At 38.5% G+C, this 24,424-nt stretch overlaps 1 protein-coding gene across 3 annotated transcripts; it reads right to left on the bottom strand.

Moving 5' to 3' along the window:
* Positions 1-6: 6 nt before the first annotated feature.
* LOC112574278 (tyrosine-protein kinase SYK-like) lies at positions 7-22,479 on the bottom strand. 3 transcript variants are annotated; one of them, XM_025255252.1, is made up of 16 exons: positions 22,317-22,478; positions 17,186-17,426; positions 15,701-16,098; positions 13,028-13,259; positions 12,088-12,248; positions 11,283-11,421; positions 11,022-11,115; positions 10,642-10,694; positions 9,963-10,083; positions 8,682-8,807; positions 8,386-8,495; positions 7,920-7,986; positions 6,430-6,701; positions 5,977-6,117; positions 5,424-5,536; positions 7-5,170 (listed from the first exon to the last, which is right to left on the bottom strand). In XM_025255252.1, exons 3-16 carry the CDS (start codon positions 15,922-15,924, stop codon positions 5,089-5,091), a joined length of 1,935 nt encoding a protein of 644 aa, XP_025111037.1. In that variant the 5' UTR covers positions 15,925-16,098; positions 17,186-17,426; positions 22,317-22,478; the 3' UTR covers positions 7-5,088. The 3 variants fall into 3 exon arrangements, with proteins under 3 accessions (XP_025111037.1, XP_025111038.1, XP_025111036.1); XM_025255253.1 differs by lacking the exon at positions 17,186-17,426 and having other exon boundaries at positions 7-5,167; positions 22,317-22,479; XM_025255251.1 differs by lacking the exon at positions 17,186-17,426.
* Positions 22,480-24,424: the final 1,945 nt, after the last annotated feature.

Here is a 24,424-nt window from a genome sequence, read left to right as displayed (position 1 = left end):
TCTGTCTCATAAGTGATCACAAAATTTATGGAATGTTTAAATGCAGCAAAAAAGCATTGTATACATTTTCTTAAAACATGGCATGCCAAACATTTCTTTAAAAACAAAATTGTCTAAACGAGATATTTTTCAATATGCAGAGAGGGAAAGAACCCCTGTGGAAGACCTTTAGGAAGACATGACAGCCATACTGTATAAAGTAAAAGCCTATCCTAGGCTAATGTTAACATCTCCAATGTCTGTAGTCTGCATCTGGAAAGTGGGGATGGGGTTCGTGGACAGAGTGAGAAAACATACAAGCTCAATCTAACAATGTCACAAAAAGTAGTTTTCAAACAAGTCTAAATTAGCTTCAAATGATGAAGCGAAAGTGAGCGGTGACAAGGCACAATGGTGATTGAAGACTGCATCTGAAGGATTCCAGCAAAAATAGTTAAATAAACAGTTCCATGTTTCCAGTCCATGATTTTCTTTAACAGTGTTATTAACATTTCCAGCATTCCTTGACAACTTTTCAAAACTCTTGTGAAGAAGTGATTTTTTTTTTTTCTCCATGTAAGACTACATGAAGTTGCCTGGAATTTTCTTTCCTTTATAAGTCTCCATTCTTCTATGGATGATAAATGCTCTCAATATCTTTTATATGTGGATGTGTGCATGCACATGCATGAGTGCATTGCTTCTATTTGCATTGCAAATAAAAATTATAAAAAAGATATTTATTCTTCTGTATACAAATTCTTCTTTCTGTGGAATTACAGCACACAAAAAGTGTTAATACAGTGTCCTCTCTTAACAGCATGTGAATTGTAAGCATGCTCTGTTAAGAAACATGTTAAACAGTCCAGATGCATTTGATGCTGATATACCAAGCATGACAATAAACACATGTAAGTTTTGTCCAAGTGCATGTATATCCTACGGCTGTGTGCAAGTCTGCAAAGCTTTCTTTTTAACATTTAAACAAAAAAGAGCAGTAAATCAAAAAGAGCAAAACTAAGAAATCAACCTTTTATCAGCAGAAACACTTCTGTAAAGAAAATTTAAACAAACATTATCTTAACAACAGATACCTATCACTGTATATAAATCTCCAACTGTTTTCACATTGTGGACCAATCCAAGGCATTTTTCAAATGACTGGCCTAATTCATTAAAAGAAAATAAATAAGATACAAGGAACAAAACTGGAATGGGCATAAGTATCACATCCTTAATTGAACCCAGTCATCCGAAAACAAAATTTGCTAATGAATTTGACAGTAATATGTGACGTGTCAGCCAAGCTGGCCTTCTGTAAATTGGGGGAAAGAGATCTGGGAAATTCTTAAAACACATCCTGATGCAACTGAGGTAAAAATTATAAAGCAGTTATTGCGAGCGTTCATATTTCTTTTGGTGTTTTATCCCAGAGATTTCTACATCAGCTTTCTGAGGGTCATCTGTGTGGTGAGATGATCCACCTCTGACACTTCAACTGCTCTTACACTGTGCTAATTCTTAAAAAAAGAAAACAGCAAAAGAATTAATGAATTACAGAACAGCAGCTTAAAAAAAAGATTTTTCATTATGCCTGGAATACTGGTTCTGGTCACAAGTACCTTCCTTCCAACAATCTGTACCTCAACCCTGCTTTGGTTAATGGGGCCCAACATCATGTTGCATAGTTCTGCTCAATGAGGAAGCAGATGACTTGCCATCTGTTCCCACTGACTGCCTGCAACTTCACCCTAATCATGAACACATTAAACACACAAGAAGAATTAAGACTGATCAGTGTGCTATGTACAATGTTCCAACACTGACAGACAAGAATACAAAATTGGAAAACATCCAATCATGAAACATAAGCAGGCTGCAGTCAGCGCCAAGCTCTTATTTTTCTTAACAGACATTTCCTAACATATGACATTTTGTAACAGACTAAAGAACCCTAGCAAAAAAACGTCTCTACCCTTAGACAATACTTATCATAGTCTACTAGCAACTCTCCAACAACCTCACCATATCCAACATCTCACATCAAGTGTGTTCATGGATATAAAGGCCCTGCCTTCCTCATTTTGAAATTCCTTTGACTTGTACTGGTTGACCTGGTGAATGGACGCAATAGATGACAAGGATTACAGAGTTGGCATTTCTTGAACACTGGTAAGCAGATCCACTTCTATATGTTGATTAGCCAGTTCTTGCTCAGAACATTTTAATGTTGGCTAATGTCTTCACAATAAGCTAAAAGGTCAATCTGTGAAAGATGGCACTGACACAACTCTTCTTGCACATTATAATTCACTGTTTATCCTGCTTCCTCAGTTCTGTCTCAGTGAAGATGTTATTTAGGGCAAAAGGTGTCATTTCTTGAGCCCCACCAGGCTGGTGAGTTGGTGACTGTAACATTATCTGCAGCTATGCTTCTTTCACCAGAAAACGGTGAGGTGACAATCCCCTCCATCCTTGTTTTTGTCGTTCTTTTTTTCAAATACGATTTTCTTTAGCACATGCTAGAATCTCTTCCTGATTTTTATTTTTTGCTATGTTCTTAGGTCACACAAACACGCACCTTCAACTCACTACACAGACGCAGAGGAAAGGGGTGACTCTGGTGTTTCAATGACTGTAATCATTAGACCCCTGTCAAAGGCTTGTTGTCAAAAATTTCAATTGCTTTTCACAGAAAAGCAACAGATGAGGCCTGTCTGTCACTGTCTGGCCTAATCTTCAGCACTTGTTAAATGGGCATCTCAAATCAAACATACAGGTGTAACGTCATTCTCTATCTCAGATCCTAGATTAATTATTCCATATATTCAGAAAACAATAATCAAAGTTGCAGGCTCTAACTTCTGTTTAAAAAATATTTAAAACGGGTTACTCATGGAAGTCCTATGAACACTTAGAAAATGTAGTTTATTTCCTTCTCATCCACAAAGTCTCATGTGAATTTGCTCCAAATCAAAAGTATTCATGACTAATGCTTAAGAATTTTTAAAATGAATCCTTCAGGTTACCAGGACAGAAATTTTAGTCCAGAAATGTTCCAATTACTATTGCAGCCTCAAAATTTGCACCTGACTGATACAATGCTCCAGCAGACTTCTGGATAAATGAATTCATTGCATCTTAATGTCCAAACTCATGGGTACTGTTGATGTCCCTACTCACAAATGTCAAAACTTATGTTGAAGCTGACACTGTTATACCTGCAGTAGCTAAACATTACTGTCATGCGATAACTAGTAATAGGGCTGTAGTGTGGGTTTACACGTCTGCTCTATCTGAGCGTGAGCGACTGGCAGAAGGTGGACTAGAGCCTCAGGCTCATACCACTTGAGTCGCCATGACGTCCACTTAATGTAAGCTAACTCAAGAGGTGCGTGTGACCCGCTCTACAGCAGAGTGCATACCGCCTCATCACCAGCTGCTGCCTATCAAACCCAGTAGCGGCTGAAGCTGGTGAATAAGTGTCGGTCCTTGTTAGGTGCTGCAGTTGAGACAACGCTTCCACCTAGAGGGATGAGAGATGTACATGGTAACCCAGGGCAGGACCATAGCCTCTGCGGAGAGAAAGGACGCCACGAGGAAGACACGTGGCTGACAGACGGTGCTAGAGTCTCTGTGCTAGAGAAAGAAGGCCGCTACGAAGGACTGAGCGATATCAACTGATCCTCGGACATCGGAGGGCTCATCTGCGTGGCACGAGACTTTGTGTGCGAAAGATAAGTGGCGAGCGTGTGCCAGAAAAGCGAGTGTACCGTGTGTGTAGTTAGATTAGTGTTAGTTAAGTAGTGGCTCACGATATCTGGACTAAGGATAAATACGGGACACCTAGATAACCAACATATTTTATATTTTGAAACTCTATTACTTTTCTGAAAATGTTTTTTGTAAATCTCGATAATTAATATCTGTATTTAATACACTAAATTGCTTTGAGTTGGTTATTGGGGTTACGCGTGCTTGGGGCTTGAGTCAAATTAAAGTGTAATTAGCAATTTAGTGTGAGTGCACGCGGTAAATGTCGACATGATTTGATAGAGGTATCGACAGTGTGATCAGCCGAGGCAGTGGCAATTGCAACCTCTGACCATCTCCACGTGCTCGTTAACGACATTTACAAAATTAATATTTTGTTAGCACATTTTCTTCTTTCTTGTTCTTGCATAGTCATGACAGCCTTCTTTTAGGCAGAATAATCATCCATGTTGAGGACTGCAACAAATGCACCTAGCAGATGTTGAATCAAACCTCTTCCAATTGTTTCAACAGCTGAAACAGTAGTTATATTCACACAGTTTGTGCAAAACCCACAGTTCTCCATGCACATGCATAAATATACACATGAACATGATTATCTCTGCATAATTTCAGAAAATGAAAAACTTTGGTAATCCCAAGATACAGCATATACAGTCAACTTGGAAGGAAATGCTGGCATCCTTCATATGTTAAGGAGTTGAGCAATGGCATCACAGCTGGCTAGAAAAATATATTTAAAAAGAAATCATGCTGCTCACCTTGATCTGAAGAGTGCAAAAGTGCATGAGCGCACATGAATGTGCACTGTCAGCAGCAATAAAATCACTTTTTTAAAAATGCATAATTATTTAAAAATAGAAAACATTTTAAGTTCATCTCATGCAAAGGGAACATTTGTACTTTTCCAGATTCCATGATGCCTAAGCTGTAAGACATACATGACTACAGGACAGCCCACCATAAACCACTGAATCAATCAACTGGAATATGGTTTTTTTAGACTGGGCATGGAAAGTAGAACAAAAATCTTCATGAAAATAATCTCCACAAAAATTACTTCCCAAAGATTATACCAGAATGCAAACATCTTGTAAGTGTTAAATGCAAACTATACAAAGTACCATTAGGATGTGTAAAAGGATTACACAGTTCTTGTTCACCATAAGGCATATTGTGAGTCTCCCCACAACACAACATCCTCCTCCTCTGGGAGGGATGGGTTGGGAAAGGAGGGAACCCTGGAAAAGAATGCTGAATAGCATCTCACAATATGATCTGCTCTCTGATTGCGTCTTCAGCTCTAAGCTGCCAAATGAACAGGTGGAGCAAAGATTAGATGCCAGACTGTTTCAAGCTTTTATGCAAGTCTTCCATTCTTGACACCAGATCCTTGAATGTTGGCCTCTCATCTCTTCTGTGTGAAGAAAGTAAGACTTCTGTTCAAACTTCTGATTTCTTCTGTAACATTCCTGGTTATGACTACCTATATAGTCATTTCTTTTACATAGCTTAAATCATACTTCTTCTGTAATTTGGTATTAAAAACACAATGATTACATAGCTTAAATCATACTTCTTCTGTAATTTGGTATTAAAAACACAATGATTACATAGCTTAAATCATACTTCTTCTGTAATTTGGTATTAAACAATGAAGAATGACTTACTTGTCTTTCCAGCAGGAAAGCATGACTTCATACACCTCCTCAGAACAGGATATGGGTTTGGCAAGACGGTTACCTTCTTCCAGGAACTGTAGCAGCTCTTGTGCTTTCATTTTCTGTAATTGACCATAAGATGAGACGTTATTTTGAAACAGATGTTTAGAGTGAATGAAAAAAAATATACATGCATGTATTCAGCATCCTTCAAGGATTTTTGGATGGCAAACAACTTTCTCTGGCTTTACTGCATGCTGTTTGCTAATTTAAAAGTCAAACCTTCAAAAGTTCTACTTGAATTCCTTCCCTTAAAGTCAGAAGGAACATCAAGTTTCTGTGTCACTGTTCCAGGTAGAGGAGATGAATTTAAGTTAATGATCACAAGTGGCTTGTTTAAATTTTATGGAAAAGGCCAAATGTCTTACACCAGTTTAACATCTGATGACACTCGCTGAGTAGTTTCTGAACTAATTATGTTGCCACTGCTCATAAAACAAAACAAAAATGTATATCCACACAGGAAATTTTAGAACCATATGCCTATAATGCACATACTTACATAATAGGGTTTAGCCCCATAGGAGGCAGCTTCCCATAGAGTCACACCATAGCTCCAGACGTCAGATTTGGTATCAAACTTCCAATAGTGAATGCACTCTGGTGCATACCACTTAAGAGGCCATTTACCAGCAGCCTGGGCCTGAGGTATACAACAATCATCATGAGAGTTTCCCCAAAGCTCTATCTACTAGGCAATATCCCTGACAGCCAGATTCAGTGGCCATAAAAAGGAAGGAAAAAAAAAGAGAGAGAGAGAGACTGAAAATTAAAAAAAATAAAAATAAAAAAATGAAGCATGAAGGTCACACATTTCTAAGCAAATGTTTGTTATCAGTTAGAAAAGAGATGACTCAAGCATTTCACAGTCCTTCACATGACACATATGAGCACTATTTCTCATATCAAAGACATTTGCCTTCAAAGATCCATAAATATTCTTTTCCTGTCTTACCACATAGTAGTTGTTCTCTCGAGACAGTGGCTTTGACATGCCAAAGTCACTGATTTTAGCAAAGTGGGGATCACACAGCAGGATGTTGCGGGCTGCCAGATCACGATGCACAAAATTGCGACTCTCCAAGTAGCGCATGCCTTTGGCCACTTGTGCCATGAGCTCCACCACATTCCACAGGGGCATGTCCTTATTCTTGGGCAAGTATTTATTGAGAGGACCCAGCTTTGCTAGCTCCAACACCAGCATGACCTCGTCAGACTTGCAAACACCTGTCCACATGATACACAGGTCATGGCCTTCACTGCCAACAATTTTTCATGTACCAGTTTACACATTTCACGAGGCCAATAAAGATTATGCGCTTTTCTCTACTTTGTTTTCTGATGAAAGTAGCTGAAGCATGCATGCTGCAGATGGATGTGTAGATACATGTGTGTCTGAGAGAGAAAAGCACTTTCCTTACCCAAACAGAAATATATTTTTAAAAGAATAACTGGAAGCTGTTTTATACACCTAAGCACAAACAATTGCTGCTAAGTGGCAGTTTCAATGTGTTGCATACACTGTTTTCACTCACAAGCAGGGAAACACATTCCAGTTGTTTATCCACTTTTTAACTTATTCCTGAGTATTTCCCCAACATTTTGGTCTGTTAACATAAGCTCTACAATGAAACTCATTATAACCATAGAAGTGCTCTTTTTTAATCTGTGAAAATCGTGTTTATTTCATATGGAGTTTGCAAAACTAAACTGCTGACAGCATGTACATTACATCTGTAATCATGTCAAGGTGCAAATACGACGATGGCTTGAGCCAGCCGTGGGAAATGTCTGGCCTGCAAAATTATTTGCTTTGATCTCCTGGCCAAAGCAGTTGCAGGTGGAACTCCAATTTCAGTAAATACAATGAGGTTTTGTCATAGCAACATAAATTTATATCTAGTGAATCTTAATAATGACATATTTTGAGGGACAAGCAAAGAACATTCATTACTTGATAGACGGCGTATACGAGTACATGACAGGACATACACATAAGCTTCTCATTGGCTGCCTGAAGCCTGTATTATGGTGACTCAAGAGGACAGTCAGTGCCAATCAGGCTGAGAGTGTACATGTAACAAAAGTGTTAACACCGTGATGAAACTACGGCTCAACCAAATGTAACAGGCTAATTATTAAGTTGATGATGTAAATATCCGAAAGGTCCTTGAGGACAAAAGGTTCCCCACTCCTGGCTTAAGGAATTTATCTGACAATGAACGAAAAAAAAAAAAACCCAACAAACCAATAGCCATTCTGCTACTGGGCAGAGACCATGGTTAATGTCTTCTTTTCAAAGTAAGGAAACAAACTTTCTGCAAGGGGTCATACAAGAAATTTCAACTCTGCTGGAAGTCTATATGTAAAATTTCCGTAAGAATTGTTTCTTAAGACAGGAGTTAGGCATATACTTGAAGCAGAAGATGACCAAGGCAGACTCACCAATCATGCGAACTATGTGCTTGTGGTCCATCTGCTGCATCAGTTTTGCTTCCTTCATTAGCTCAGACTGCACAAAGTCAATAGAAATAGAAGCTAGCATGACTCCTGAAAAAATTTACCTCAATATCTCGATGTGTGACCTAACAAAAGCTCATTCTACAGTAATAGGATTTGAAGGCCTAGTAAATTTAGTATCATAAGCTTTTCATTTGGCAGGAGGTAGTGTGTGTATATATATTAGAACTTTTAGCACACACAGCCTCACACCAGAAATAATCATACACAAGATGACAGCAGACAAGATGGCCAAGTGTCCTGGAAAACATTTAGCTGATAGAACAAAACACACATCTTTTCAGAAAAATAATAGCTTTCTTTTGAGAGCTTCAATTTGCCTCTGCATTTCAACAAGCTATTTTCTTATCAATGATTACCTTTGCCAATGATATGACAGTCACAGTCTCACCTCTACACCTGGTGCCAGCTCTGCAGTCTTCAAAGTTTTGACTGCTACAGGTAGCACCTGACTACCCAAGGTACAAGTGCCCTTCATTACAGAGCCAAAATTGCCTTGTCCTGGAAAGTAAAAGAGGCATTTGTTTCTGGTTGATCTGCCAGGTAATGTTTGCAAAAACAAAAAAACAAAAAATGTGCCTCTAATATTTCCTGAAACATCATACAGCTACAACTGACTGTGAGAGAATTCTGCTTACGACATGAAAATCCACAAGTATTTAGATTTATCCAAATAAACACAATTACCCAGCTTGTTTTCAAGTTTTATTTGGTCTGGATGAAGATCCTTGGCAGCAACTTCTATGCGCACTGAGCCATAGATTGACTCAAGTTCATCAGCATCTATTTCAAGGTGGACATCAGGGTGGTCTTCTGCAACATGCAACCACATGTGTTAGCAGAGTGATTAAGATGTCAATTACACTTGTTCACCAGTAGAATAATTAATATGTCAACTACACTTGTGTATTAGTAGAATAATTAATATGTCAACTACACTTGTGTATTAGTAAAGAGGTTGATGTAAGTTTGGTTTGTGTCTTGGCACTTTGTGTCTACTTAATGTAACAATGTCTGGTTTAATAACTTTGATACGTGCTAAAAATGTCTACCTTCCAAGAAGACTTAATCTTGAAGATTTTGCTTTCTTTACTAAACAAACAAAGAGTGCGCTGTGAAGACAAGCTGCTCTTATGGTCATAATGAATTCCCAACCGACAAACTTTAAACCACTGTACTGGCTCAAGAAGCCATAATATACAAATTACATGTCACAGATTGAAAAAAGACAACACTGCTGTGAAAATAAATATTGATAAGACACCTATTCAATAGGTACTAGTGCACACATTCAGTCCAGCACATCAGAAAGCAACATACAGTTCACTATTCAGGCATTTAAAGCACTTATATCCACTGAAATAAGACAAGAACAAAGACATTACAACCAGTACATGTTTTCAAGTGAGACTGTACAAAAAAGAATGAAATCTTAAACCAGCCTAGACTGAGAAGACAGTTTTCTAAGGAAGAATGAAGAGGAGAGAAGCAGAGAGACCAGAGTAGAAAGGTAGCTAGGACTTATGCCTGTGATGATGGCAGACCAAATAAAAGCAACCTTGTACTTGATGCAGAGAGAGGAAGCCAACAAATTCCTCACTAAAGAAGTGCAATATCAATAATGATGTGTTTTGAAAATAAAGTGGTGAGCAGAAAACTGAACTTCCTGAAGGTGAAAGAGAGTGGCTTCATGACAACAGCTAAGAGTGCAATGAAGTTGTCTGAGACAGTATACAGTTGTGATAAGAGTTTTAGTGGCTTCTTTGGTTAGAAATTGTCTAATGGAACTAATCCTCTGAAGTTTAAGGTAGCACAAATGACAGAATTTTGACTTCAAAATCTGCATCCATTTTTTTTTTTTAAATCTTCAAGTATGAACCCCACAAAATCCAGCAATTGTGGATATTCACTGTTAAGAGGTTGAATTATGACAAGTTTTATTGCAGACAGAAGCAGAAATACGCTGACCAGCATTCCCTCCATTGACCTCATCATGTTCTGGTGGCCGAGGAGGCAGTGGACGACTTCCTGGAGGAGGTGGCGGGGCACGAATCGGAGGGGGACCATCCTCAGAAGACATTCTTCTCCACTAGAAGCAAGAGTAAAACAGACTAAAATAGGCCATGACTCGCATTAGGTTTTCGAACTTTTCCTAGAGTGTAACTCATCTGGATTCACCTTCAGCAACAAAAGTATGGTTTATTAAGCTGTTGCATCCAACCAGCATGAAGCAATCACACTGCTGGAGCTGTTCTCACATGAAATTTAGCTCTTTGCCTAATTTGCTATTGTTTTAAAACTGTTCCTATTAGCATTTTTCAGGAACTATATTTAAAATTAAGATTGTGGTGTTCAAGTCAAGGTTCATAGTAAAAATAATAAGTCAAGATTCATTTAGTCAAGCCTAGTGAAAGAAAAATTGTAATAATACCTTCAATATCACTCTGACTTACAGCTAAACTAGCTGACAGAGTATATGACAAACTCTACATAAAAGCACTTTCTAAGAAAATGGATCTATTTGATGTTGATGAAACTGGATGATTCAACATGAGTGCTAACCAAAGAAAACTTTGCGACAGCTGTGACATTTAAAAATATATATTTAATAAAAGCAAAGAATGTATAATTGGTAGTTTGCCCTTACAGCTTGTGATGACCGTAGTAAACTGGACATTCTTGTGTTGTGGATCATGTATTCTGACAAGGGAAAAAAAATAATAGTACATAAAAAAAATATTACTTTTCAGTATTTCAGAAAATTCACTAACTTACATAATAAAATCAACAATAACAATATGCATCTATAAAGAGAAAAAAACTAAAATAGACGCATAAACTACTGGGGAAATCAAAATACTTCCAACCCATCCCCCAATTCATATATGAATATATATTCACATATAAATGAATGAAAAATGACCCATGGTTTACATCATGTACAAGACAAATGAATCTTTCATTTATTCATAACAGTTGTGAGAAGACTGGCCACAAAAAAAAAAAAAGTTGCAAAGTAAAACTTACGATCATAGTCAATACTGCTGTAGCCAGGGCGACAGCAAGGCTGAGTCAGCTTGCAGGCCAGACCATCAGACTTGTTGTGATAGTTGTCTATTAGCTGTTTTAAAGATATTATTATATAAATACAAAACTCATTGTTATAATGCACATACTCTCTTTTAAACATGCATACACACATACAAGCATGCATACATGCATTCATGCACACACACACACACACAAATCACAAAGATAAACAAGATTAGCTTCTTGTTCACTACTTACCATCATCAGACAATCAAAGCGTGGCCCATCCTCAATGGAGTACCGCCCATCTTTGTTATGAGCAATAAGGTAATGGCGAGATTCTCCTTCATAGCTTAATGTCAGTGCAAATGAGTTTTTCTCATCACGCTGTCGAACACTGAAAGAAAACCATCATATGTAGCAGCATTAATCGCCGGCACAGATAAAGACGAGGTGGGGGAACCTGCAGTTTACAATGTTGTGATTATCATCTTATAAATAATAGTCTGCTGGGCAGAAACATCACTTCTGCTAACACTACCAGTTGCATAATGAAAACAGAATCTTTAACCAAGAACATTCCTTCAACCTAAAATCATGCACAATAAAACTGTGTCACATATGGAAACTTTTAGCAGCATATGCAATGCAAAACAAAATGTCAGTCTGTCACATAAAGAAATAGCTGCCACAGACATTGTTAAATTTAAAACAAACCCTTGGCACACAGAAGCTTCTAGCACTGAAATATTCAGATGTTCTACACCAGACCTGGGCAAGGGGTGGCCCGCGGGCCACATCCGGCCCGCCTGCTGGCCCGCCCGCCAGTATATATACTATATATACAGTGTTGGGTAAAACTGAGTTAACTATATTAGTCCGGCCCTCTAAAAACATCCCAATTTCTCATGCGGCCCCTTGGGAAAATTAATTGCCCACCCCTGCTCTACACTGTACAAGGGTCAAACATAACTTTACCAACAATATATTCTTACAACAAGCCACACAACCTTCCGTATACAAGCTTTCACCTAAAACACATTCAGGCAAATGTCCAACCTACAGAAATTTTCCTGACACATGCCCATCTTCATCCATGCGAGCCACTGCTTGCTCTCGGGTGATTTTCGAATGGAACCATGGCATGTCCTGGTGCAGCTGCTGAGCCACTCGTTTCACCAAAGTGTCTCGCATTGGTCCCATTGCCCTGTCCATGTCAGCCCCCTTGAAGCAAAAATATTAGATTATTATTGACATCAACAATCTTGCATCCTATAGTTATTGTTGTCATTACACCACATCATTCCTATAATTATTGTTATTACACCTTGTAGTTTCTATAATCATTGCTATCACACCTTGTACTTTTTATGATCATTGTTATTACTACACCATCTAGTTCTTAGAATTATTGTTATTACACTTTGCAGCTTCTTCTTACATCAATCTTCTTACTATACCAGGTAGTTTCTATAGTTATTGCTGTTATTACACCATGCAATTCATATAATTATTATTACACCGTGCAGTCTCTATAATTATTGTTATTACACATTGCAGTTTCTATAATCATTTTTGTTACAACACCTTATAGTTCCTATAGTTATTATTACACCTCATAGTTACTAAGAAACAACATTTTGTCTTGCCTCTACTTAGCAGTTTGACATATTTTTTGTTTCATAAATATCTAGAAATCTGCTGCTTTGGACATAAAGTATCATAGCATTTATTTGGATATTTATGAGCTTAAAGTATAATATACCTATAACAGAAACAATGGCTTATAAAAATAAAGGAAGCCCTTGAAGGCTACAAAATAAAATTCTGTCTCCCTTATCTTGTGGCAAGCCATTGATTATGTTTGTAGAAGCTTCTCAGTGTGTATGTCTTCATCAAAAAAATATGTACTGCAAATTCGTCCAGTAGCATCTGTCACCTTGTACTTGCTGTCATTAGAATTCTTCCACAACAAGGCCATTTCAACAGAAGACATCACTCACTATTTTCTTTGCCTCCAACTGCAAAGCCTTTTCCAGCTGGTGGTAGGTGATGCCCCTGAAGGCAACAGGTGACTGAGAGGGCAGGCGGTCGCATGCGATGGTGGGCTGTGTAATGAAGCCATCCACATTCTGCTTATAGTGAAGTATTAGTTCCACTGGCCCCACAAATGGTTTGCCTTCAGGTATCTTATACATACCATCCACCTGCTTCTCAATGCTGTAGTGATGTATTCTGAATTCAAAAGGTAAACATACAAACCACAGTATAATTACAAATGCACATATGCTTAATATGGGAATGAATCATATATATATATATCAGATCATACAATAAATTATATGCGATCTCCATGCCAAGGAGGGAAGTGACAACACCTGCAGGGAGCATGTCATGGGCAAGCATGGAATTGGAACCATCAATGACAACGGAGAGAGACTGGCAGACTTTTGTGAAGAAAACAACCTACTGATTGGAGGCACACTCTTCCCACACAAAGACATCCACATGGCAACATGGACATCACCAGATGGGATCACAAAGAACCAGACAGACCATGTCATCATCAACCGAAGATGAAGGAGCTCACTTCAAGATGTTAGAGCCTACAGAGGAGCAGACATTGCCAGTGACCACACTCTTGTGATAGCTGCAGTTTCTCTGAAGCTACGTCAATCGCCAGGAAAACAGGCACGTCAGCAGAGAGTGGACTCTGGCAAACTAAAAAATCCAGCCACCGAACGGGCCTTTGCTATGGAAGTAAAGAACAGGTTCCAGGCACTAGGAGACCAACAAGAGATGACCTAAGACGACTTCAATCGAGTCTTACAGGAAACAGGAGAAAATACTGGGCTCCCAGCGGAAAAAGAAAGAACAGTGGATCAGAGAAGAGACATGGAAGAAGATAGAAGAGAGAAAAGTCAGCCAAACAAAAAACCAACAGCACTAGATCTGAACGCCTGAAGGAACACAGACAAAGATATACAAAACTAAACAAAGAGGTAAAGAGGATGACAAAAACCGACAAAAGAGACCACATAGAGAAACTGGCAGATGAAGCTGAAAAAGCAGCAAGTAAAAATGACATGAAGACACTGTACAAGATACACAAACAGCTAAACAACGAGTTTAAGAACAGTGATGTGCCAGTGAAAGACAAGAACGGTAATGTTATCGAGGGAGAGGCAGGAAAACTACAGCGCTGGAGGCTGGAGGGAGCATTCTGAGTCAGTTCTGAACAGACCAGACCCCCCTCAGCTTGCAGATATCCAGCCAGCAGCTACAGATCTTTACATCTGCACAGACCTGCCAAGCCTGGAAGAAGTGACAGCAGCAATCAAGACAATGAAGAGCGGCAAAGCACCAGTGGCAGATGGAATAACAGCAGAGATGCTGAAAGCGGATGTGAATGTGACAGCTCCCATGCTGACTGAGATCTTCAGGCAAGTTTGGGAATCAGGGCAGGTCCCTGTTGCGTGGAAGACAGGGCTCATCTTCAGCTGCATTCTGTCGCCATTCCTCTTCATCCTGGCCATGAAGACTTCCACCGACAGTGAGAGGAGAGGGATCAGATGGATCAAGACTATGGCAGCAACAACAACGCTGGAAGACTTGGACTTTGGTGATGACATTGCCCTGCTGTCACACCGCCACCAAGACATGCAGGAAAAAACAAATGCCTTCTCAGAAACAGCTGGAAAGAAAACGAAAAGTATGAGAGTGAATGCCAGAGTCCAAGACAGAATGAAACTAAATGGAGAAGAGACTGAGGAAGTTGACAGTTTCCCCTATCTTGGGTCCAAAAGGTCAAACACCGGGGATGCGGTAGTGGAGATTCGAGCCCGACTGGCAAAAGCCAGCCACGCCTTCGCCTCACTCAGGAGCACATCTTCTTCTTCTTGTTCCTATTTGCCCCCAGTGGAGCATAGGGCCGCAACCCTTACTTGTGGTTTCTGTAGTGTTTCAGTTTTTTACAACCCTCCTCCTTCATCCGGACTTGGGACCGGCAGGTTACCCGAGTGGTTTCCAGGCGGAGTTTCAGGAGCACAGGAAGGCAAAAAACATCAGTCAGAAGATCAAGCTGAGAATCTTGATCAGCACCCTCCTTTACAGATTAGAATCATGGAAGATGACCAAAACCATTAGTAACAAGACTTGACGTCTTCCAAAACAGATGCCTCAGGCGCATACTTAACATCTTCTGGCCAAATACCATCACCAACGAAGAACTCCACCGAAGAACTAAAACCGAGTCCATCACCACGCAGGTTCAACAAAGGCGTTGGCGATGGATTGGACATGTACTTTGCCAGCAGATCTTTCCAGAGTCGCCCTCCGATGGACTCCAGACGGCCGAAGAAAACGAGGCCGCCTAAAGGAAACTTGGAGAAGAACAGTGGAAAGGGAGATGAAGGGAAAGGGCTGGACATGGGGTCACCTAGAGCGGGTTTCAGCCAATCGACATCAGTGGCGGACTCTGGTTGAGACCTTATGTGCAACCTGATGCACGAAGAGGATTAGATAGATATGATAAATTATATAAACAAACATATATTCTCTCTCACACACCTCCACTCTACAGCATTTGCATGCATATGTCTACCCATTCCTCACCAATAATGTTAGTTTTAAAATAAGGCTGACAATAGAAAGCTAGAAAAGAATACACTTCTCACTTGCTGTTGTAGCAGATACTGATGGCATAATTGCCCATAGGACTGATGCTCTCTCGTAGTAGAAACAGACCATCTTTCATGCCCCGCTCTTTAAGAAAGATCTCTGCTTCTTCCCGTGTGATACGACCGTAAAAATACGGCACGGAGGATGGTGATGGGCGACTTGCAGGAGCACCTGGTGAAGACTTCATTCCATTACTGCCTTTCTTGCTGAGCCTACTCATGTTTTGAAGAATCACAGATCACAGCAAAACACAGTCTTAATCCTCTAATGGAGGTGCATGGAGAAGGAGGAGGAAGGCTTATCTTCCTCTCACAACACTGCTTTTGTCTCTTTTAGTTGAGTTGCAGAAGATGCACTGTTCTTCATATTGCAGATGTGTGGGGATGTCTCATTTCTGAAAATATTGCAATTATTTTTAAGTTTGTGCATAATAATTACATTAAGTTGATTAATGGAATAACACAACCACCTGACAGAATGTCTAGAACCGCGGTTCTCAAATGGTGCGGCGTGCCCCCCAATGGGGCACGACGTGCTTACAAGCATTTTTTAAAAGTTTCTTATACCGGTATTGGTAAAATTAGCTTACATTGCTGGCTAAGGGGGGCGCGCGGACGTACCTTTGTTCGTCAGGGAGGCATCACAAGTAAAAGGTTGAGAACCGCTGCTCTAGAATCTACAAAGATAGTAGTGGTCAGATCTCTCCCATCCTCAGCTATCCACATATGAAGATGTCAAAAAAAGAGCAATACCATGTGAAGTTTAATTATGTTCCTTCTGTTCTGAATATAAACTGCCATCATCAACTTGTACAGATAGTACAGGAAGCTTTGTATGCAATTCACATTTGCAGATATGTGCATGCGCACTCGTATGCAAATGAAAATATGCACAGGTACAAATAAAGCAACCACAAACAATAAGCAATTTGTGGCATGCTGTAGTGACCAGAAAATATCACCTTTGCTGATGGTTAGGCAGGGGGACTAAACATATTAATTGCTTCATGGACCTGTCAGACTGGACACCCAAACTAGCAGAATGGCTGCAGCAGTTAACATAATAACAGGCTAGCATCCTGTTTTACAAATCTCACAACAAACTGTTGTGACTGTCTCACGGCAAACAAACACAACAGTGTCCCGGTTTATAAACTTTGCAGTAAATGAACACACTAGTGTCACTGTTTACAAACTTTGCAGCAAAAGAAACAGCTGTTCTGACTGTGCCATTAAAATGCCACAAACAGAAAAGTAATAATAATAATGAGAATTTATAAACCGCTTTTCCAATGATTTTCTCAGAATGCTTTAGATAAATAATGTACAGACTGAATCACCAACAACCATGCACCCATATTTGCATTTAACAGACACGCTCACTTCAACAACATACACTCTATACACAAATCCATTCCAAGTTGATGGGGACTGGTTGGAGAAAGATCTCAGTCCATACGTCTTTGTCTTAGTGGGACTCACCAAAGCTTGGTATCAGAAGATGAGTGAAGAAGATGTGTGGATGTATAGATGGGAGTGAGTTTGGAGAGGTACCGAGGACCAGTTCCAGAAACGACTGAGTAAGTCAAAGTAGGCTATACATTCCACAGTTGGCATCCAGTGAAGACAGTGAATGATGGGTGATATATGTTCATATCTAAATGGTCTGCAGATGAGGCAAGTAGTGTTATTCTGGATTCTTTGAAGTCTGTCAAGAAGATACCTGGAAATTCCAGTTAAAAAAGAATTACAGTAGACCATCCTCGAGGGTGCAAAGGCACAGATTAGTTTTAGTTGCATCAGTGGTGAGATAATGATGAATTGTACTTATCATATGAAGTTCAAGGTAAGCATTTCTGCAGACATGAGAGATATTTTGATGAAAAGTCAAACTCTGATGAGAATGACACCCAAGCTGTGGAAAGAGGTAGAGAAAGGAATAGTTGAGTTGTTTCTAGACAGAGACTGAGGGAGAGAAGGATGATTAAGAAATTTCATTGGACAAGTCAGTAGCAGTTCAGTCTTATCATCATTCAGTTGCAGCCTATTTTGGAGCATCACTTTTGTCAGCTATACATTCCTGTGTCCATGTCAGTAGTCTAGCAAGTTAAGTGAGTGGAGCTGACTGATAAAATCATCATCATCATAACTCATGTGACATGGCATGGCATGAAATAGCATCAGATAGAGGGGTTGTATATAACACAAAAAGTCTTGGACCCAAGACAGACCCTTGCAGGACACCATATCTGAAGACAGAAGCATCTGAGTATACACCATTCACACACACAGTCTGGGTTCAGTCCCGTGAGATAAGACTGAAATCAGAACAAAGCAATATTGTGAACACCAAAAGAGTGCTGAAGTAGAAAGACTAGATGACATCAGACTACAGTTAACAGGAGCCTTAAAATAACTGTGTTTCTAGTCAGTTGAAAAAGGTGCAAGAGTGTTCCTCAGTCTTACCTATTGGAACTTATCATGACATAGAATGACAAAAAGTATGTGTGCATCCTGATTGTACAAAGGAATAAAAGTATAACAGAAATAAAAGAGAATACTTTGCATGGGACACCCTAATATGATTAAGATCTTTCAAAAACAGAAACATTTATTTAGCATCTATTCTAATCATTTTTAAACAGTTCAAAAATTAAATACAGCATGTGATTATACAGTACTTTTTCATGTCTTATAAACTGCGTGAATCTTTAGTCAGAATTTTTTTGTAATTTTTCAGTGGTACTTTAAAATTTGGGGAAGGATCCTATGAACACCTGGGAGACGATATTTGTATTTGTTTGTATGTTTAAGTTTATATTCCTTCTCTTCGTTTCCTCTTGTTGCAGGGCGGTGTTATATCAAAGACCTCTAGATGAAACTCCCACTTCAGAGACCAGGAAATATCATTTCCTGTATACCCTCCCAAAACATGCCACTTTATGTTTCATTTACTGAATTTACAAATGTTTGCACAATAACCATTAATGCTAATTCTGAAATTTATGAAAAGTCAACTTGAAGCAGGATTAACTGTAAATAATGCAACAGAAACTGCAAACGTACATCTCTCTCTAGCAGTAGCACTATTTTTATTTATTTACTATCATTTATAAGCTAAAAGTATCATCTTGGTAACTAAATATATATACGCACAAATCTTTAGTATATGTACTCAACATCTGTAATAAATCATGATCTATTTTGACAAGCCTTACACCATGGCTGATAAGCCACAGTAAGCAAGCTAAGCCAGCACAGTAAAAATGGAATGGAACTGAAACAGCCTGACAGGAAACCTGTACAAATGGCAAAGGGACAGGGACACAATTCAACATGCCCCTGTTTGTAGTGTTATGCACATAACTTTTCACCTTAATCTACAGGCAAAAATCCCATATTACAGCAAAAGGTCTTTGCATAATTTGAACTGATGCTAGAGGGATGAAAGATGGAATATCCAAACACTAAGTGACTAAGGAGGATAAATTTCTATGTAACACTGTCCAACGATATTACTATTACACGCAATAAAATAACTGCACAAAGTAAAAAATGTATCCAGTTCTCCTCTCCACCTTTTATTTTGACTCCCGATTAGCTAGCATATGAAGTACTGAAAATATCTAAAAAACAATACATGAATTTTCACAACAGCCATCAAAACATAATTAAAGTGTATGTTGGTGTGTGTCATTTTTATAACACATTTTATCTGGCTCATATGCAGGAAGCGCTGATTGGACTATCGTCACAATACCATATGAAAATTTGGGTGCAGGGGTTCCTGACAGCCGGCTGTCATACAATATAGCGCTGCAACCAGGGCCCGTACATCAGCATTTTCACGTGCAATTATGATGATAGTCTAATCGGAGCTTCCTGCATACAAGTCCTGATTTCACTATATCAATAAACAACACTCATTTTTATAACGTTTGACTTAGTCTCTACTTATTAATACACACCACTCACTTTTATAAAATAAAGACTACTAACTGCTTGAACATCTTAGTCTTCATATCCCCCAATGTTTATAACCAAAATTCACAGACTGTATTATTGATCTTAATAAAAGACTCCAGGAATGATCTCAAGCATCCTGTTTTCTAAAGAAAAACAGGTAAAAGTAAGTAAAAGAAAACATCAGACTGGCTTTATCTTGATACAAGCTTCTGCTGTGCCTGGGAGTTGCTGAGAACAGACCTTGATGGGTGCATAACCACATGGGTCAAGGAACTAGACTGTCCTAAACTTGAATCTGAGACCTATTAAAATAAGGAAACTGAAAGCTTGTATCAGCTTGTGAGAGTATGTGTGTTGGGATGGTGGGGGGAGGGAGGATTTGTGAACGCATGTATATGCATGTGTTTTTATGAAGTCTGTTGGTCAAAAATGTTGCCTAGCTTTTATTTACAACCAGTGAGGTTATTAAAGTTGCTATGAAGAATAAAAATGTCATTTTGGTCAGTGAAGTCACTAACTACTACAGTCAATAAAATGTGACTACTACAGACAGTGAGGTTTACTGTGACTAGCATAGCTAATGAAATTACTTGGACCAATGCATAAGTCTGAGTTTCAAGCTGCCACTTGACTGTCTCTGTATTAGGCCAGGATATTTTATTGCTGACTGGGAACCTAATTTACTCCCTGCCTGTATTTCAAGCTGACAAGAGATTTAAAATATTTTTTTTTAAAAACCATGTTAAGTGCTGAAACAACCTGATCTCGTTTCCTGCCTACTTCAGCCAACCTGGCACAGCACTGTCACCAATGACTACATTGAGTACTCATGTAACTACTTCCATAACTTTATGGTAAGTATGTTTGTATTCAGCAAACTAAGTGACCACTTATCTAAAGTTTTTGTTAGTAGAAAAGAAAAAAATATAAAGGAAAAACCCTCCCCACACACATACCCACATGGTCCAACATTAGTTTGATTATATGTGACATTGTAGAGATATAACACATACAAACAATCTGAACAAAGCAGCATGGCTGTAAAAGAGTGATTCTGTTGAAACCAAGTATACTTGCCCTGGAGCCATGTTCCTACCCACGTACAAGGAAACAGAGAATCTCAGTAAATTCAGTCAAAGTAGTAAGGGTGACTCATTATAGGACTCATGTGAAGTGAAACAACAGCTGCTTATGACACACAATTTTAAACGTGTGCAATTCCAGGATAAGGATGCTGATCCACCAATAGGCATTCAGGCACTGAGCCTAAATGTATACCCTTATGTAAGCCTCAGCTGTCAGGAAGTAACCAGCATATAGTACAAACAGACTGTACATCAAGTAAACCAACTATGATCAAACTCTTTTAAAAATATAAAAAGATCCATTTGGAAAAAAAAGACAACTGAGGTGGCATAAAATATTACCTATTTAATATTTTTGGGTATTTGTTCTTTCCATACTGGCCAACAACCTAGTTTTAAATGCCAGTTATGCTTGTATATTTTAATTTTTAAACATTAGCATTAAACATACTTGTTTCTCCACATTTTTATATTATATCTAGTTGTAAAGGTTTTATGACATCTTCATTAAGCACAAATGAAGAAAGGAACTTGAAAGTTTTGCATACAATTAGCTCTTACTAGGATAATGATCAGATGAAGCTGTGACACTTGAATATTGTAAGAAACCAACAAGGATCAAAAAAGTACTTGAAAAGAGGAAGCATCTATCAAATCAAATGATGATAAAATTTGCCTTAAAACTGAGGCCATCAGTTGTAGCTATTTTAATGAGGCCATCAGTTGTAGCTATTCTAATGGGGGTGGTGGTGGTGAGAGAAGAATAATTTGATGATGAAATGAAATTGAGTACTTTCATATCATTATATAGTATCAAATATAAAAAGTATGAATTGATTAATGTTAGAACTGCAAACCTGAACAGGTATTACAAGGGGCAGTCAAATGAAATATTGTGGGCGCCAGGCTCATATTTATTGATAAAAAGTACACCACAACTGCATTACACAGGTGGTATACGCAACACAATGTTAAGGTACTTGAACAGAGATAGTGGGTATGAATTTATGAACCCACTTAACAGAAGGACGTAGGACATGGAGTTGTACTATGTTTAATGAAAGGTAGATAATCATTACGCAATTGCTGAAATGTTTCTTAGCTGACTGAACTTTTAAAATATAGAAGTAATTTGTTACTTTAAATTAGTGTAAAGCCTTCATGACCAGTTAGATTTTGTTATCCTACTTTAATTATATTTAAAAATATTTGTCCCATCTTCGACTTTCAGTAAATAATAAATTTTCAATAATTTTGCTGATATTTTATTCTGTGATCGTGTATCGACTCTTGCTGTGTAGTCACCTCTTAGTATTTAGACTAATAGAGTTGCACTGGACTGTTAGAAACTTCCAAGTTACTATTGTATATTATGTAACAGCTAAGATACGTCTACATTATTGCTATAGCACAAAATAATGTGCACAAGTGGTTGTATTTATCCACAGTAGTATTACTTTCATAGTAGAAAGTCCTCGATACGACATACTAGTTGAGCTAACTGCTTGGGAAACAAGTTCATTCACAGTTTACTATGTGGAAATTATTTTTTCTTTACTTACCTTCTTTTGATATCTTGCATATAGTATATTTCCAAATGTTATGAAAAGATACAAGTCATAATACATCATTACACCTTTTATTTTAGAGTAGTAACTAGCTCCTGTCGAGATTGAGGAAGTTCTTTACAGACGCCTTCGACCCGATACAAAAGTAGAGTCGCTTACAACAACAATTATTTCATGCAGAGTAGCTTACCTTCGATGCACTCTTTTGAAGTGGAGAGAGATTTTTGGCGCCAGTCGATTCATCACGGATGTACATGTATATTTAGTTCGTGGATTCATGGATGTGTATAGGGGTCGATTCGACTAAATATAGTAAATATTTAGTTTAATTCCACCACGAACGTGCATACAACTTTGCCGATTCGATTACACAATGGTCGATCCCACCACCGGTTACCTACGTTATTTCTCGCATAAACAAGTCGGGTTCAGACAAACCTGTCCGGCTTTAGGCCTCATCATTCTTGCCACACTGTACTTACATCTATAGTAGGACAGTGGCTAAATAATATTAATGACAACAATTTTTCTGCTGCCTTATTTGTTGAATTCGCCAAAGTTTTGATGTTATAGATCACAATCTGCTTATCAGAAAACTAAAAATTTTATAAACTATAAGTACCGGGAGCACCAAAATCCTTACCTCCTTTCTCAATAATCGAACTCGCCGTAAACAACCAATTGTCTGATCCTCCTGAAGTTAAATTAGGTGTTCATCAAGGCTTAGTATTAGGACCTTTTCTTTACTCCGTATACATAAACGATCTTCCTCTCCACAAATCCCAATCATGTGAAATGTTTGCAGATGACACCACAATACACATCACCAACAGATTGAGCCACTTGCTTCCCTCCTATAGATGAGCGCCGACGAGCTTCAGGCTAGGACTGATTCAAGACTTTCTACTGTTTTCCTCCAATACCACTAGAACTCCAAAACTGATTATTCCCATTCTTAGATTAGACCTTTTTCAATCAAGTCTGAGATACTCATGGAGAGTGCTATGCAACTGCCTCCCTCTCCATCTTAAGCAATTGAACTCTCTAAACTGCTTTAGGCGCGATGTACTTAAATACATTCAAGAAAATTAGACAAGGCCTCTATAGATACCTCACAACTCCAGGAAACCTTGTAAATATGTTTTTCTTAACTACCACTTTTGTACATATTCACCTTCCACTCTCCTTTTATACCTTACCTTATGTTTACTAATTATTCTCATAGTACTTAATTACTTAGTTTATTCTTTTCCCGTAAAGGGCGAGGGCTTAAAGGAAAAAAGCATTTTCTTGCTTAATTTACCTCTAAGTGGTAAAGAATTGTCATTGTCATTCTTACGCATAGAACGGTTCTTTTGCCTAAGGATTCACACCCTCACTTCATTTCAGAATACTTTCTTATCTAAAGAAAGGCGATTTTTCAAAGTTTTAGGTATTCAGACAAAAAAGTAAAAATTCAGTCTTAAAAATCTAAAGCTATAAAAAAATGAGCTGTAAAGAAGATATTGACTGAATCCACACACAGGCTTTTCTCGCTGTTTCGGCCGTGCATGTTCTTCTGAATGTTGCTGTGTACGAATGAATGCAGCTGCCTAAACCATAAATGTACGAGTCTGTTTGGTGGATATGAATATGTTGTGATATTGTTTTGTGCTTTCCCAATGACCTGCCCCTAATTTACTTCTAAGATAAATAAAGTGTTATTTTAGTATAATAGTAGCTTGTTTAGCTTTAGCAAGAGTTATGTCTGCAGTGACAATGAATGCCAGATTCCTGACAGAGGATGCAAAGATGACGTTGGTTTCAACTACTTTGATGTGATTTGGTGGACAAATGAGTGAAGATAGATTTTCTTCTTCTTGAACATAGGAGGGCTTCTGTTTTATCATCATTGAGATTAAGTTTGTTACCTTCCAGTCTTTAACGTTAATACAGGCTTCTATGATGCACATAGCAGAATGTGACTCCCCTGGTGGAGTGGAGCAGTACAGTTGAGTGTCATCATAGGGGATGAGCTGGTGCTCTTGTAAGTAGGTCCAGATCTGTGTCAAAACTACTTTCTCTATGATCTTTGAGGTAAAGACAATTTGGAAACTGGGGGA

The sequence above is a fragment of the Pomacea canaliculata genome, linkage group LG10 (assembly GCF_003073045.1).
Source record: "Pomacea canaliculata isolate SZHN2017 linkage group LG10, ASM307304v1, whole genome shotgun sequence".
Lineage (NCBI taxonomy): Eukaryota > Metazoa > Mollusca > Gastropoda > Architaenioglossa > Ampullariidae > Pomacea > Pomacea canaliculata.
This window is presented reverse-complemented; position numbering and strand designations above follow the sequence as displayed.

Bases quoted from the DNA above. Each gene is read 5' to 3' on its own strand.
- LOC112574278 (XM_025255252.1), bottom strand. From the start codon at position 15,924: ATGAGTAGGCTCAGCAAGAAAGGCAGTAATGGAATGAAGTCTTCACCA. The intron at 12,249-13,027 runs GTGAGTGATGTC...TTTTGCTTCAAG, and splicing joins AGTTGGAGGCAAAGAAAATA to GGGGCTGACATGGACAGGGC. The intron at 10,084-10,641 runs GTAAGGGCAAAC...TCTTGCTTCTAG, and splicing joins TACTACGGTCATCACAAGCT to TGGAGAAGAATGTCTTCTGA.